General features: G+C 40.5%; 1 protein-coding gene across 3 annotated transcripts in view; it reads right to left on the reverse strand.

Annotated features, from left to right (window-relative positions):
* The window catches only part of MIPEP (mitochondrial intermediate peptidase), a 185,734-nt gene that overhangs the window by 66,761 nt on the left and 103,086 nt on the right, over window positions 1-15,887 (reverse strand). For all 3 annotated transcript variants that reach the window (XR_011527994.1, XM_070578600.1, XM_070578601.1), the window contains exons 15-16: window positions 4,343-4,417; window positions 1,132-1,251 (exon numbers count right to left, since the gene is read on the reverse strand). Coding sequence is in view for 2 of the 3 variants with exons in the window: in XM_070578600.1 (XP_070434701.1) it covers window positions 1,132-1,251; window positions 4,343-4,417 (195 nt within the window). In the remaining variant the exon portion in view is untranslated. The remainder of the gene's footprint in view (window positions 1-1,131; window positions 1,252-4,342; window positions 4,418-15,887) is intronic.

Consider the following 15,887-nt stretch of genomic DNA (forward strand, 5'->3'; position numbering starts at 1 on the left):
ATAGTTTACTGATTAACTTAACTGCTCAGTATAACATGTGCTGGTATCCAATACTGTAACAAATAAAACCATTTATTTGGCATTTTACAGTTTACAGAGTACTTTCAAATTAGCTCTCTTTCTATCAGACTGGCTAAGCTAGCAGGATATAAACCCGGACCTACTGGTAGCCACCACATCGCCAGGTCAGGGCTGCCTGTCTGCGAATGAAATAAGTCCAGAGAAAAACAGAGCTAAGAAAGAGAAATATTTCTAACAATACTGTGTAAGAATCAACTAGATCCACTTCACCAGAAACCAGATAGAGCCCTACACCTCTCAGCCACGAGACTCAACAAACTTGCTCTCCTGCTGCAGCCAGGAGGAATCGGGTTCTGTCCCTTGGGGCTGAGTCCTGAGTAACGCGAGGCAGGCGCCTGGCGAAGTGCACCATCCTCCGAGCCTCCTCAGGGAGCTCGGAAGCAACGAACAAAGCACGACTGCAGGGGCTGGTTTTGAATTCCAACATGGCTACTCAGTAACTAAGTGATCTTAGGACACATAATATGTATGAGCCTCAATACAAGCCCCAAATATGGAGATATTGTTTAATTTATAGAATTGTTCTGAGAGTTAAATTAGAGATGTTTTTTTGCAAAGCTATTAGACAGAGTCTAGCCCCTAGAGCTCAATAAATGGTAGCAACACTCCTGCTCCTACCCTGACAGGGAACTAACCCCACGACAAGACATGGAAAACATCTGTTACAACCCCTGACATGAAAAAGGTACTCGATACATGTTAATTCTCTTTGCAATGAAATGATTAGGGACTGATAGTCACATTCACCTTATATTGCTTGCTAACCATTTTCTCATTATAGAAAAATAACAAAAAAGAATAGAGGCCTCCACTTTCCCATGAATCTAGAAAAACAATGCTAGCAGGGGGAAAATAAGCACATGTAAAAGGACGGTCAAAGACATTAAATGAGCCAGGTAATTTCTAGCATTTGCCCAAATGGAAATCTCAACATAAATGTGAGGATTTCAAGTTCTGTAAGAGGGAAGGTGATCACAACCGACTTACTCCGACAGATACACTAGCAGAACCATTCAACGGTACACAACAGCATCAAAATGCCAGACTCACGGTATTTGGAACGTATGGTAAGCCATAAAACTTCTCCTGTGTTTCCTTGAGAATGTCAGTGGTTGACTTCCTCAGGGGATGCTTCCCATGGTAGATTTGATCCAGAGTGGCATAAAAGACCTAGACAGACGAAAACATCCATTTAGTTTTGGTAGTCCATTCTTATCTAAGATGTGGTCAACCAAAGATGTTGTAAGTGCATCAGAATAATAATTATAAACCACAGTTGAAAATATTCACAAATATAAATGTATATGTGGCTTGAGATGTGTTTTGTACCACATGTAAGAACACGTTAATGATGAAAAGGAAAACTCAACCTTTTCATGATTAAAGATATTAAGGAATTTTGAACCTTATCCATAAGGTACTCCTTATGTACAATGTAGCATATTAAATTTGTGATCACAGAACTGGAATTTTGCTTATATATATAGGTAATATATATAGTTGGAAATATGAAAAAATAAAGTTACAACTTGTGACCCCCTGGATCTAACAAACACTGTTTGGTTTCTTCCTGGAACTCTGATATACCTTAAATGAGAGAAATGAAGTGATCAGAATCTTAGTTTTGTGATGAGAGGTGAAAGAAGATTAAATAGGTGGGGTGTGGTGAAGAAAGGAATAGCAATCTGATGTCTAGTGAGTACAGATGTTACAAAGAATCCTGGAGCAGCTGCTGGGGAGTCTGGAGCTGGGGCCAAGTCAGACCCCACACCTGGTGTCAGGAGATACAAAGGACACAGCTGCTGTGCAGGGGCAATTCTGGCTTAAGGAGGTGATCAGGAGAGAAGGATCCCTCACCTCTGAGTAGAGGATCTAGGGCATTGAAACATAAGAGGAGAACAAAGCACTAGAAAAAGTTTGAACATGAAATCTGCCACTTACACAGTTCTGAAAACTAAATTTTGCATAGGAAATCTAAAATAAAGATAAAGTGCTTTTTCACTGCAATATTTGACTTGAACATTAACATTGTTTGGAGTTCAAGCTGAAGCAAGAAAGCAGAAAATACTATATTTTAAAGGAAGAATTCTGATATGCAATTATGATTCTGATACATATCTTTCTGATTAAAAAATGGAATTTGTAGAGAATGTGCAGCTGTTGACTTGAAAGAAGTGAGGATTAGCTTGGATAAAAGAAAAAATTTAAATGACCTCTAGCTTCTGGCTTCATGTAGATATGGAATTATGGTTCTAAATTATAAAGTCAAGTTTCAACCTTCCCTAGAAAAATACAGACATTTCCTAAATATAAATATTGCTTTACTCTAACTGGTAATCTAAACATATAGCTAAATACAGCTCTTTTAATTCTATATTCTATAATGAGTAACAATGCATAAAGATAATCAGAGAAGCCAAAATTACTCATCCATGTCTTATCTATATTCTAAAAGAATAAATTATTAGGAATTGAAACTCTTATTTCTAACCTCAACTGAGGTATTTTTTTGCCCCAATCTATAAACAAATCAGAATTCAAGAGTTCATTCCTTCAATTATGCCTTTCACAAATGAAATTATTTTTTTAAATAACAAAAACAGAGCAAAAGGTATTTCATGCACACATATTTCATGGTCGTTTTATGATAAACGAAACAATTCTAAAGCAATAAGCCTACCACCAACCTAGGAAGTCATGCATGCCTGGGACCAGGGCCCTCAGAGCCACAGAAAAATAGGAGTCTATTTTTAAAACAATGCACAACAACAAAAAAAGTTCACAATTCTTAAAACACTGTTTATACCCCTTTAGAAATCTGAAAAAATTCATTTCCTTTCCACCCACTGCACAAGGGGATAGCTGTATAAACTGAGAGCTGACACAGGCAGCTCTTCTGACAAGAGTCTCTCTCTCCCTCTCCCCCTCTCCCTCTCCCTCCCCCTCCCTCCCCCTCCCCCTCCCCTCTCCCTCCCCTCCCCCTCCCCCCTCCCCTCCCTCCTCCTCCCCCTCCCTCCCTCCCCCTCTCCCCCTCCCCCTCCCTCCCTCCCCCTCCCTCTCCCTCCCTCCCTCCCCCCTCCCCCTCCCCCTCCCTCCCTCTCTCCCTCCCCCCTCCCCCTCCCCCTCCCTCCCTCTCTCCTTCTCCCCCTCCCTCTCTCCCTCTCCTTACCCCACCCTCTCTCCCTCTCCTTCCCCCTCCCTCTCTCCCTCTCCTTCTCCCTTCCTCTCTCCCTCTCCCTCCCCTTCTCTTTCAATCTCTCTCTCTCTACCTCCCTCAGGGGGTTATTGTTTTTGGAGGGTGGAAGGAGTGAAAGGTTGGTTTTCCATTTTATAAGGAAATCATTGGAACAACTGTTCCAAAAGAAAGCCCCAATACAGACTTTTAAAAGGTAGGACTTCTACTTTCACTGCAGAGTATCAGCAAATCAAAAGACTTTTGCCAAGGAATGCTAATTTTTTCAAATAATCCAGAAAGCCTTTTTAAGTTATATTGATATTAAGAGACACTAAATCATGTAAATCAAATGTCAATTCATGGTTTTGTCTATAGGGCGCATTTCCTTCACTAAAATATATATTTTAAGGTACAACAAAAACAGAGTTCCTTCATTACTTTCTAAGGACTGAACTTGAAAAACTATAAAGCAATTAAATAGTGGCTACACTTTTAAATAGGTAACTGGATCATTATAAAGTCAATATTGTCTGAGATGAAAGATGGGTGTTTAGGCTATGTTTATATAACTCTCAAGATCTGATGAAGAGTAAGAATCCCACAAACAATCTCAGTAATTACAAATAACCTAAACATCTGGGATCATGTAGACCTGACATCCAGATGGTTCATAAAATTTTTCTAGTTTTTATCTGGAAACCTGGAAAATTGGTTTTGAATACCATCTAAAACTAACAGCTATTACCATTTAAACTTCACATCTAAAAACACAAATTTTGGAAACAATACAAAGTGAATAAAAATATACAACTGGATTGCTGCAATGTATAATTTAGAAGCCATGTAACTTTTCCAAGCTTTGATTTTCCCCACTGACATGGGAGACAATGTTATTTAACATCTACTTTATAAGGACAGTGCAAGGACTGAATGAGTCAATTTTGGTCAAGTTCTTTGAACTCAGATGAAAGATGCTTTAGAAGCATAATTATTATAACAAATGTGTAGCACTGGAAAGAATTTAAAGCTATATATTTATTTTGAATAACTACTCTGAAATACTTCAGAACAAAGGTACATACATACCTGAAGCTGCATATCAGCTGCAGCACAAACCTTTTTAGATTCACAAAGACGAGACACCATATTTTTGGGCAGTGACTTGAAAAAAGAAAAGAATACACATGTGAGTAAATTGCTTAAGTCATCGTACTAAGTATTTACAAGGCAGGAAAGTTAAAAATAACACCAAATGAAAAGTTAATAATAGAATTTCATTATGGTTTGAAACTAACTTTGAAATATTTTAGTTGACAAGATAACAAAGGATAAAGATATTCCATTTAATTTCAAAAGTGGTAATTGTCAAACAGGAGTTTGTACGTGAAAATACAGCATTGTAGGGAACTAAGACGGTGGCAACGATCTTTAAAAATCTATTTAAAATCTTAATAAAAGTTAGTACTATTTCTATTCCTTCGTTGCCTGTGAAAGCCTGTTCAAGTGCTCTGTTGACTTTTAAGTGAATATAATAACTGATGATGGGAATAAAAGATTAAAATTTCAAGAAATAAATTATAATTCATGGTGTCAGCTAGTATTAAGGCTGAATTGATATCCTAACAAATAACTATGATAGCGAATTGCATTCTTTTATTTTACAAATAAATTGCAAAGCTTGGAAACTCAGTATAATATCCTATATGACTTAAGGCTTCCTCTAGGAGAGTAATTAAACCTAATCATATAACATCACATATTTTCTTAGAAATAAACTAATAATGTAGTTTAAGAGGTACTTAATCTTATTCTGCTTTAAAATCATTAATACTGATGTTTATTGAAGAAAGCTATCACTTTATACCACTCTATTTACAATTTATAAATTTATCCAAAAGCCCTTCTAAGGAAAAATACATTACATAATGAATGATAATGCGAGCAGTCCCTGGCACATCAGCAGATAATAAATATTTACAGAAGGAATGAATGAACACAAGAATGATCACTTAAAAATGGCTTCTTAAGTGAAAGACTACAGTAGTAGTACATAATGAAGGCTCAGACAACAAAGCCTTTTCTCTTTCTGCTTGGCTATAAGAAAAGCAAACTAGGCAAAAAAGACAATTTTAAAGAGTTAAAATATGGACCAAAGGAAGTTGTATACTGTAAATTCTGGTGCAAGTAAAAGGCCTGGGGCTTTCTGACACCAGGAGCACCCATCTTGCGTAAAGAAAAATTTCCTCAAACAGGACTTTAAAAAGTCAAGATTTAATTAAGTCACGTATGCCAAGAGCTTGTATCAAAATGTTCAGGTTCCTTTAACCTCACTTTATATTTTACCTTCTTTTGATAGGACTTGTGCTACACTTGAATTTTTCATGCTTCACAAAGCTTTAATAGTTTTATTTTCATAAAAAAGAAGTATATGTGGAAAGATGGCATTTTCTTATTTATTCAACAAACAGTGAAAACTACTGTGGGTAAGCACTGCATTATGCACAAGGGACAGAAAATGGTGATCAGACAGGGGCCCTGGCCCATGAGCTTCACAGGCTGGCATCACCCATGTAGGCACGATTTTAAAAAGAGCTATGACTATAATGAGTGCTAAGAAGGAAGGCAGTGCAGGTTGGCCTGAAAGCTATAACCTAGAATGGCTTAACTGAGAAAATAGTGTAGAAGTGAGATTTGCAAAATGAACAGGCATTAACTAGACAAGGGAAGAATGGGCTGCAGGGACAAAGAAGTATTTCCACAGAAGAAATAGGATACGTAAAGGGCAGAAAAGAAGAGGGCCACTGGAGGAGGTGAAAGAGCAATGGGCAGGAAGCAGAGTTCTGGCCAGGCTGGAGAGGCAGGGAGGGGCCCAGGCCTAAAGATGCCTGGAGGGTGAGCCAAGAAAGGACACTGGTCTCCACCCTCAGACTCCACCTCTGTGGTAAGCCACTGGGGAGGTTGAAGCGAAAAAGTCACATGGTCCGATCGTTTTAAAAAGACTCCTTTGCCTACAGTGTAGACACTGGGTAGGAAGAAGGCAGGAATGGATCAGGAAAAAGCAGTTGGGAGGGTATAGTTAGTGGACCAGTGACACACACAACCTAAGCAACTGGCAGAGCGACGAGGGCAGAGGCACCATGAGAGAGGGCTGCAGCTGACTGGGAGGTGAGAGACACAGGACAGATGACTGTTTCCAGAAGTGTGAGTGACAAGCATGGAGAGGGTGAGGGTAGTAGCTGCAGTGGGAAGGAGGTGGAGGGAAAAGTTTTTGTTTCGGGTTGGGAAATGCTTAAGCAGACTTTAGAAATGCTGATGGTAAAAGTCCAAAGAGGTGACAAAAATTAGAGATGTAGGAAAGAGAAGAGACAATGAGAGCTTAAGGTTCCTGAGAAGGCAGGAGGACAAGCTGAGCAGACCACAGGTGAGAGGAGGTTCAGGTGTGGGGTTTCCATTTGATGTGTGCTCTCTGTGAGGTCAGAGAGGAAGCTGTTGAGAGGGAGTCGGACTGAGGATCAAGGAGGTTAGAGAAAGTTGTGCGGAAGGCCCATGGAGACTTACCCATTGAGAAGGGTAGAATCATCAACCCTGGGAGAGGCCTGTGATTGCAATCTGGCCTGGGGTGCAGGCAAAACTGAGCAGCCCCCTGCAGCACAGATGAGGAGGATGTGGGGAAGGGAAGGTGGATGAGGAGGAAAGTCAAGTCACAGAGGGAGAGGGAGACAACAGAAAGGCAAACAGCACAGAGCCCCTGCTGAAGGGGGAGCAGAGAAACAAGCAGCCCTAGAGGCCCACAATGGGGGCCCGGCATCTTCAAAAGGTTTCCTATTTCTGCTCTGTATTTCTGTCTTGATTTTGAAATGCCAAGAATTAGATCAAGATTCAAACTCAACATACCCTTTTCCACTGGGAAATAACTTGTTTATTTAGAGACCAATATCTCCAAGATTCATACCCATACAGGAATAGCAAACAATAAAGGGACAAATTTAATGAGGCTTAATTCTTTCCTTTCAAGTTTACAATAAAACAAAAGATGTAAACAAAAAGAGTATATAAGAACAAGGACAAGTGAAAATAGTTCATGAAAAACTATGTATTGAAAAAACACAGAGGAGGACATCTGTGACACAATGGAGTGAGCTGTTCCCTTCATCCCTACCCCTTAGAACTTCATTGATCATCGGAGGATACCCATATAGCATAAGAGGAAGCCTCAGAGACCCATGCTGCTATACGTCTAAAGGTGGATGAGCTGCTCCTGGGGAGATGGTGAAGATAGGTCTGGGCCCCTGGCAGCCCTGTGCACACATGTGACTGCTCTCCCAGCTGGAGCCTCCACAGTATCGCTGTGGGCCTGAGGGTGTGATTATGGGAAAAGGTGATGACAGTCCTCAGCCCAAGTGTGATTGCATTCCCATCCAATGGGAGAGCCCACAATACCAATGTGGTCCCAGGGAGTGGCCCAGGCTCAGACTTCCTGGGGAAGACCTGCCCACAAAGCACAACAGCAGGTGTGACCTGGAGGCAGCAGCAGATCTGCACACCCGTGCGTACAATTTCCTGGCTACTGTGAATGCCCATGGTACTGCTACAGGTCAAAAGGTGGGAGCACATCTCGATGGGACTGTAGGAGAAGGTGGCAGCAGCCTTGAGCCCCTGCATGATCACTTTCCCGTACAGGGGGAGAGCCCGCAGTGGTGCTGTGATCCCAACGAGTGGCCCAGGCTTGACAGGCACAGGTTCCAGAGGTCACGGCAGGTTCAGAAAACACACCTCTTCCAACCCCCGCGGCAGCAGGAGGATCTGCGACGAGATACTACCACTATGCTTAGGCACAAATCCACCCCATCAAATAGTACAAAGAGGTATATTAATACTCCTGAACAGAAGAAGACAGACAAACACTCAGAAATCAATCCTGGGGGCAGAGAAATTTACAATCTAAATGACAGAGAATTAAAAACAGCTATCACAGGGGCTGCCCTGATGGTGCAGTGATTAAGTTTGCACATTCCACTTTGGCGGTTCAGGGTTCACAGGTACGGATCCCAGGCACAGACCTACACACCACTCACCAAGCCATGCTGTAGCAGCATCCCATATACAAAATAAAGGAAGATGAGCACTGATGTTGGCTCAGAGCTAATCTTCCTCAACAAAAAGAGGAAGATTGGGAACAGATGTTATCGCAGGGCCAATCTTCATGACCAGAAAAACTCAAAAACAAAAAGCAGCTATCATAAAACAACTCAATGACTCACACAAAAACTCAGAAGGACCGTTCAATGAAATCAGAAATACAATGAACAAACAGGGGGACTTCTTTACAAACGAGATGAAAACTATAAGGAAAATCCAATCAGAATTGTTGGAGATAAAAAATACAATGATTCAGATAAAGAAAAACATGGAGTCCTTAAATAACAGAGCTGGCATTATGGAAGACAGAATTAGCAACTGAGAGGACATAAACGTAGAAATGCTTCAGATGGTGGAAGAGAGAGAACTAAGACTAAAAAGAAATTAAGAAATTCTCCAGGAAATGTATGACTCAGTCAAGAAATGCAACATAAGGATTTATAGGTATTCAAGAGGAAAAAGAGAGAGAGAAAAGAGCAGAGAGTTTGTTCAAAGAAATACTAGGTGAGAACTTCCCAAACCTGGGGAAGAAGCTGGAAGTACAAGTAAATGAAGCTAACAGAACTCCTAATTACATCAATGTAAAAAGACTTTCTCCAAGGCATACAGTCATAAAACTGGCAAAAGTCAATGACAAAGAAAAAACAGTAAGGGCAGCAAGGCAGAAGAAAACAACCGACAAAAGAACGCCTATCAGGCTGTCAGCAGATTTCTCAGCAGAAATGTTACAGGCTAGGAGAGTAGGGAATGACATATTCAAAATTCTGAAAGACAAAAACATTCAGCCAAGAATATTCTATCCAGCAAAAACATCCTACAGATATGATGCAGAAATAAAAGCTTTCCCAGGTAAACAAAAGTTGAGGGAGTTCATTGCCACTAGACCCCCCCCTCCCCAACAAGAAATGATCGAGAAGGCCCTCATACCTAGGAGGGGAAGGGGGAGAAGAAAGGGTTTACAAAGCCTTGAGCAAGGAGATAAGTAGATAGACAAAAATCAGAAAACTGCAGCTCTCTATCAGAACAGGTTAGCAAATACTTAATTGTAACATTAAAGATAAAGGGAAGGAAAACATCAAAAATAACCATAATCACTTCATTTTAACCACAAATTGGAATACAACACAAAATGGAGTAAGTTGTGACAACAATAATGTAGATGGGGAAAATATCTGCAAATTATATATATGACAACAGGTTAATCTCCAAAACGTATACAGAACTCATACACTCAACAACAAAAAACAAACAATCCGATCAAACAATGGGCAGAGGGGGCCGGCCCCATGGCTGAGTGGTTAAGTTCATGCACTCTGCTTTGGCGGCCCAGGGTTTTGCCAGTTTGGATCCTGGGCACAAACATGGCACCACTCATCAAGCCACACTGAGGTGGCATAGCCCACATGCCACAACTAGAAGGACCCATAACCAAAAACACACAACTATGTACCAGGGGGCTTTGGCAAGAAAAAGGAAAAATAAAATCTTTTAAAAAAAAAAAAAGGGGAGAGGATATGAACAGACATTTTTCAAAGAAGATATACAGATGACCAACAGGCACATGCAAAGATGTTCAACACAACTAATGATAGGGAAAGGCAAATCAAAAGAGTGGACGCTGCAGCTCACAGGTGCCCCAGATTCTGTGACTGAGCAGATGCAGTGGAAGCAGAAAAAACAGGTGTGGTTTGCTCCATTCCAGTCTCCCAGTAGGTCTGCCCTGCGTGCCTGCGAGTGGTCTCTGCAAAGGTAGAAAAAACAGGCGTGGCTTGCTCACTGCCCATCTCGCAGTGGATGCAGTGCATGCACCTCCTTCCCTTACCCCAACAGTGGCCAGGAGTTTCCAAAAGTGGGGACAGTATACAAAACTTGGATGTTCTCAGCTAGAGTGGAACAACCTGACCAGAGTTTTCAAAACTTACCAGCCAGCACCAGAGATCAGAGGCTTTGCAAGGGAACAGCAACAGTGACCTCTCCCTGCTTAGCCCTTACTTCCCCCCAGCAGTGGCAGCTGGAACCTGTGACCAGAGGTTTCAAGAGCCAACGCAGAACTGGTGACCCAGACCCCAGTGGCAGCACTCCTGAAAACACCTCCACCAGAAGTGAGGGATGCATATGGGTTCCCAGGTCCCGAGGACCCCCAGCAGTGACAGTAACACCCAAGAAGATAGCACCCTTTGCAGTGGTGCAACCTGCACCCCCAGACAACCCAGCAGCAGCAGGCCATGTGATGCAAAAGGCAGCAGCATCTGAGGCCATGCAGAGCCCATGAAGAGCCAGTGGAGGAACATGAGAGCCAGGAACCTCAGGAGCATTAGAAGTTCTCACAGCCTGGGCCCCAGCAGCAACACCTGAGACTGTAGCAACACTGTGGAACAGCAAGGCACCTCAGAGGCAAAACTGGCACAGGAGGGCACTGACAACTCTGGCAGAAGCACTGGAGGGTACAAAGTGGAGGCTCTCAAATACAACCATAAGCAGCTCAGAACCAAAGTAACCAAAGCCTTACCCAAATAAGAAAGGTGGTTACTACCACAAATGCACTGGAAGAGGATGAATTCATCAAACACCATGAAGAAATACATTAATGCAGTAGAACAGAGAGAGAATAACAACTCTTCAGAAACCAAGCTTGAAGTCACAGAAGATTACAATCTAACTAACAGAGAATTCAAACTAGCTGTCATAAAGAAGCTCAACACGTTACGAGAAAACTCAGAAAGACAGATAAATGAGCTCAGGAATTAAATTAATGAACAAAAGGAGTACTTCACCAAAGAGAGTGAAAGGCTAAAAAACAAAAAATAAATTCTGGAGATGAAGAACACAATTAATGAGATGAAAAATAATGTAGAAAGCATTAAAAATAGAGCAGACCACATGGAGGAGAGAATTAGTGAGGTTGAAGATAGAAACCTGGAAATGATTCAGGTGGAAGAGAGAGAACTAAGTTTTTTAAAAACAAAGAAACTCTTTGGGAAATATCTGAATCAATTAGGAAAAATAACTAAGAATGATACGTATCCCAGAAGGAGAAGGGAGTGAGAAAGGAGCAAAGAGCTTATTCAAAGAAGTAATAGCTGAGAAGTTCTGAAACCTGGGGAAAGAAATGGACATGCAAACACAGGAACCTAATAAAACTCCTAATTGCCTCAATGAAAAAGGATCTTCTCCAAGGGATATAATAGTAGAACTATCAAAAGTCAATGACAAAGGAAAAATATTAAGGGCAGCGAGACAGAAGAAAAGAATCTACAAAGGAACCCCCACCAGACTTTCAACAGGTTTCTCAGCAGAAACTCTAGAGGGTGCAAGAGTGGAATCATATATTCAAAATACTAAGAGACAGAAACCATCAGCCAAGAATACTCTATCCAGAGAAATTATCCTTCAGATATGATGGAGAAATAAAAGCTTTCCCAGACAAACAAAAGCTGATTTCATCACCAGTAGACTTGCCTTACAAGAAATTTCAGAAGGAGCCCTCCTACCTGAAACAAATAGGCCAAGGTTTACAAATCTTTGAGTAAGGAGATAAAACAGAATCAAAAGAGCAGCTCTATAACAGAAGATGTTAGTAAACTCTTAAGTATAACATAAAGGTTAAAGAGAAAGAAAGCATCAAAAATAACTATAACCACTTCAGTTTGGTCACAAACTCACAACACAAGAAAGAACAATTGTGATAACAAAAACATAAAAGGGGAAGAACAGGATGGAATCTGCATATGCTAATGGACATAAGAGGGTAGAAGGAAAAGGACTATCTCATTTATGAGATCTTTTAAACATACCTCATGGTGAACACAACACAAAAAACCAGAGCAAAGTCACAAATCATAAACAAAGAGAAAACTGAGAAAATCATCACAGGTAACCACAAAGTGGAAACGGCAGACAGAAATACAAGGAAAAAGAAACAATGGAAATATAGAACAACCAGAAAACAAAAAACAAAATGCAGCATTAAGCCCTATATATCAATAATCACTCTAAATGTAAATGGATTGGATTCACCAATCAAAAGATACAGAGTGGCGGATGGAATAAAAAACAAGACTGAACAACATGCTGCCTCCAGTAAACACACTTCAGCTCTAAGTACAAACACAGGCTCAGAGTGATGGGATGGAAGACGATACTTAAGGAAATTGTCAAGCAAAAGAAAGCAGGTGCAAGCTCTACTTATATCAGACAAAACATACTTCAAGAAAAAAAAGATGAAAAGAGACAAAGAAGGGCATTATATAATGACAAAAGGAACATTCCACCAAGAAGACATAACATTTATTAATATATGCATCTAACACAGTAGCACCAAAGTACAGAGAGCAACTAATAACAGATCTAAAGGGAGAAACCGACAACACAAAAATAGTAGGAGACTTCAACACCCCACTTATATCAAAGGATAGATCATCTAGAAAGAAAGTCAAAAAGTAAACAGTGGCCTTAAATGAAACACTAGACTAGATGGACTTAATAGATACATATACACAGAACATTCCATCTAAACCAGAGTATACATTCTTCTCAAGTGCACATGGAACATTTTCAAAGACAAATCATATGTTGGGAAACAAAGCAAGCCTCAATAAATTTAAGAATGAAATCACAGCAAGCATCTTTTCAGACTACAATGCTATGAAACTAGAATTCAACTCCAAGAAAAAAGCTGAAAAAGTCACAAATATGTGGAGACTAAACAACATGCTCCTGAACAACCAATGAATCAATGAAGAAACTAAAGGAGAAATCAAAAAATACCTGGAGAGGAGGCAGCCCGGTGGCAGAGCGGTTAAGTGTGCACGTTCCGCTTCTCAGCGGCCCAGCGTTCGCCGGTTTGGATTCTGGGTGTGGACATGGCACCGCTTGGCACGCCATGCTGTGGTAGGTATCCCACATATAAAGTAGAGGAAGATGGGCATGGATGTTAGCTCAGGGCCAGGCTTACTTGGCAAAAAGAGGAGGACTGGCAGTACTTAGCTCAGAGCTAATCTTCCTCAAAAAAAAAAAAAAATCTGGAGACAAATGAAATTAAAATACAACATACCAACACTTATGGGATGCAGCAAAAGTGGTACTAAAGAGGGACGTTTATAGTAATATAGGCCTACCTTAAAAAACAAGAAAAGTCTCAAATAAGCAAACCTACACTGTACCTAACAGAACTAGAAACAGGAGAACAAAGCCCCAAGTCATTAGAAGGAAGAAAATAAAATTCAGAGCAGAAATCAATGAAATAGAGATTAAAAAACAATAGAAAGGATTAATGAAACTAAGAGCTTGTGCTTTGAGAAGATAAACAAAACTGACAAGCCTTTGGCTAGAAACATTAAGAAAAAAAGAGAGAAGTCTTAAATAAATCAGAAACAAAAGAGGAGAAATTACAACAGATACCACAGAAACACAAAGAATTATAAGACAACACTATGAAAAACAACAAACTGGATAGCCTATAAGAAATGGATAAATTCCTAGAATCATACAGCCATCCAAAACTGAATCAAGAAGAAACAGACATTCAGAAAAATCAATCACTTGTGAGGAGATTGAATCAGTAATAAAAACATTGTAAATAACAAAAGTCCAGGACGAGAAATATTCTCTGGTGAATTCTACTAAACATGCAAAGATCTAACACCTATCCTTCTGAAACACTTCCAAAAAACTTAATAGGAAGAGATGCTGCTTCACTCATTTATAAACCCCAAATTACCACAATACCACAACAAGACAAGCATGACACAAAAAAGGGAAATGACAGGCCAGAACTGCTGATGAACGTAGATGCAAAAATCCTCAACAAAGTCAGGGAGTGATGTCAGCATCATGGCAGACTGAGCTTCACCAGTAATCTCTCATCTCCAACGTACAATGAAAAGGACATTCATACTCCAACACAGGACATTTGAACACAACACAAAAAATGTCAGAGAGACCCACGAAGCCATACGACGGAGGGTGGAGAGGCTGGAGCCCCCCTCGGAGGAGGTGGAACAGAGTAAGAGAAAACTTCGCTCCCTCCCCTAAAGACTGAGATCGGGAATCATGGGAGGCCTCTGAGAGGGAAGGAACAGGGGAGTGGATGTTCGTTTACAGGAACATCAAGGACTCCCTAGGGCCTTTGCAGCCTAGAGGGAAGCCCTCTATCCCGGGGAAGCTCTCACGGCAGGTGACCTTATCAAGCCAACACCCCAGGAGAGCAGATAGAAAGAGCAGAGCAAGAAAACTGCAAGAACAAACAGGAAAAAGCAGCCCTCCCCCAACCTGCCTAGCAGGCTCCACTGCCTGGGATTCTGGAGGAACACAGAGGGGTCAGAACATGTCGTCTTGACTCCCACCCACTGGGGATTGGTGGTAACTACAATCAAACAAAACCAGGATACTAAAAAATAGAGCCACTCCCTCAAGTAATATCAAACATTATATTAGATTTCCAGACCAGAGAGAAAACGACAAGCACCCAGAAATCAGTCCTGAGGACCTGAGGACACAAACATATGTAATCTAAATGAGAAAGAATTCAAAAGAGCTATCATCAAAATACTCAACGAGGTAAAAGAGAATGTAGAGAAACAATTCAATGAGTTCAGGAGCTACTTCACAAAAAAGACTGAAACTATAAAGAATCAAGCAGAAATATTAGAGATGAAAGACACAATGAATGAGATAAAACAAAATATGGATTCCCTGAAGGCCTGAATGGACATCATAGAGGAGTGTATCAGCATAATCGAAGACAGACATGTTGAAATGCTCCAGATAGAGAAATAATATTAAAAAGAAATGAAGAAACTCTCCGAGAACTATCCAACTCAATGAGGAAATGCAACATAAGAATTATTGATATTCAAGAAGGAGAAGAGGAGAATGGAGCAGAAAGCTTGTTCAAAAAAATAATGGCAGAGAATTTCCCAAACCTAGGGAAGAAGATGGAAATCCATGTGGAAGAGATTATCAGATCTCCTAAATATGTCAATGTAAAAAGACCTACTGAAGGCATATAGTACTGAAACTGGCAAAAGTGAATGACAAAGAAAGAATTACTAAGGGCAGCAAGGCAGAAGAAAACAACTTACAAAGGAACCCCTATCAGGCTTTCAGCAGATTTTTCTGCAGAAACCGTAAAGGCCAGGAGAAACTGGAATGACATATTCAAATCTTGGAAGGACAAAAAGTTTCAACCAAGAATATTCTATCCAGTGAAAACATCCTTCAGATATGATGGAGAAATAAAAACTTTCCCAGACAAACATAAGCTAAGGGAGTCTGTAGCTACGAGACCTCCCCTACAAGAAATCCTCAAGAAGACCCTCCTACCTGGGAAAAAAAAAAAGGGGAGAAAGGGGTTATAAAGCATGGAGTAAGGAGATAAATAGCTAGACAGAATCAGAGGAGGACAGCAAATACTCAAGTATAGCATTAAAGACAAAGGGAAGGAAAACACCAAAAACAAAGATAATCTTGTCATTTTAACCACAAAGTTAAA

The sequence above is a fragment of the Equus przewalskii genome, chromosome 16 (assembly GCF_037783145.1).
Source record: "Equus przewalskii isolate Varuska chromosome 16, EquPr2, whole genome shotgun sequence".
NCBI classification, from domain to species: Eukaryota; Metazoa; Chordata; class Mammalia; order Perissodactyla; family Equidae; genus Equus; species Equus przewalskii.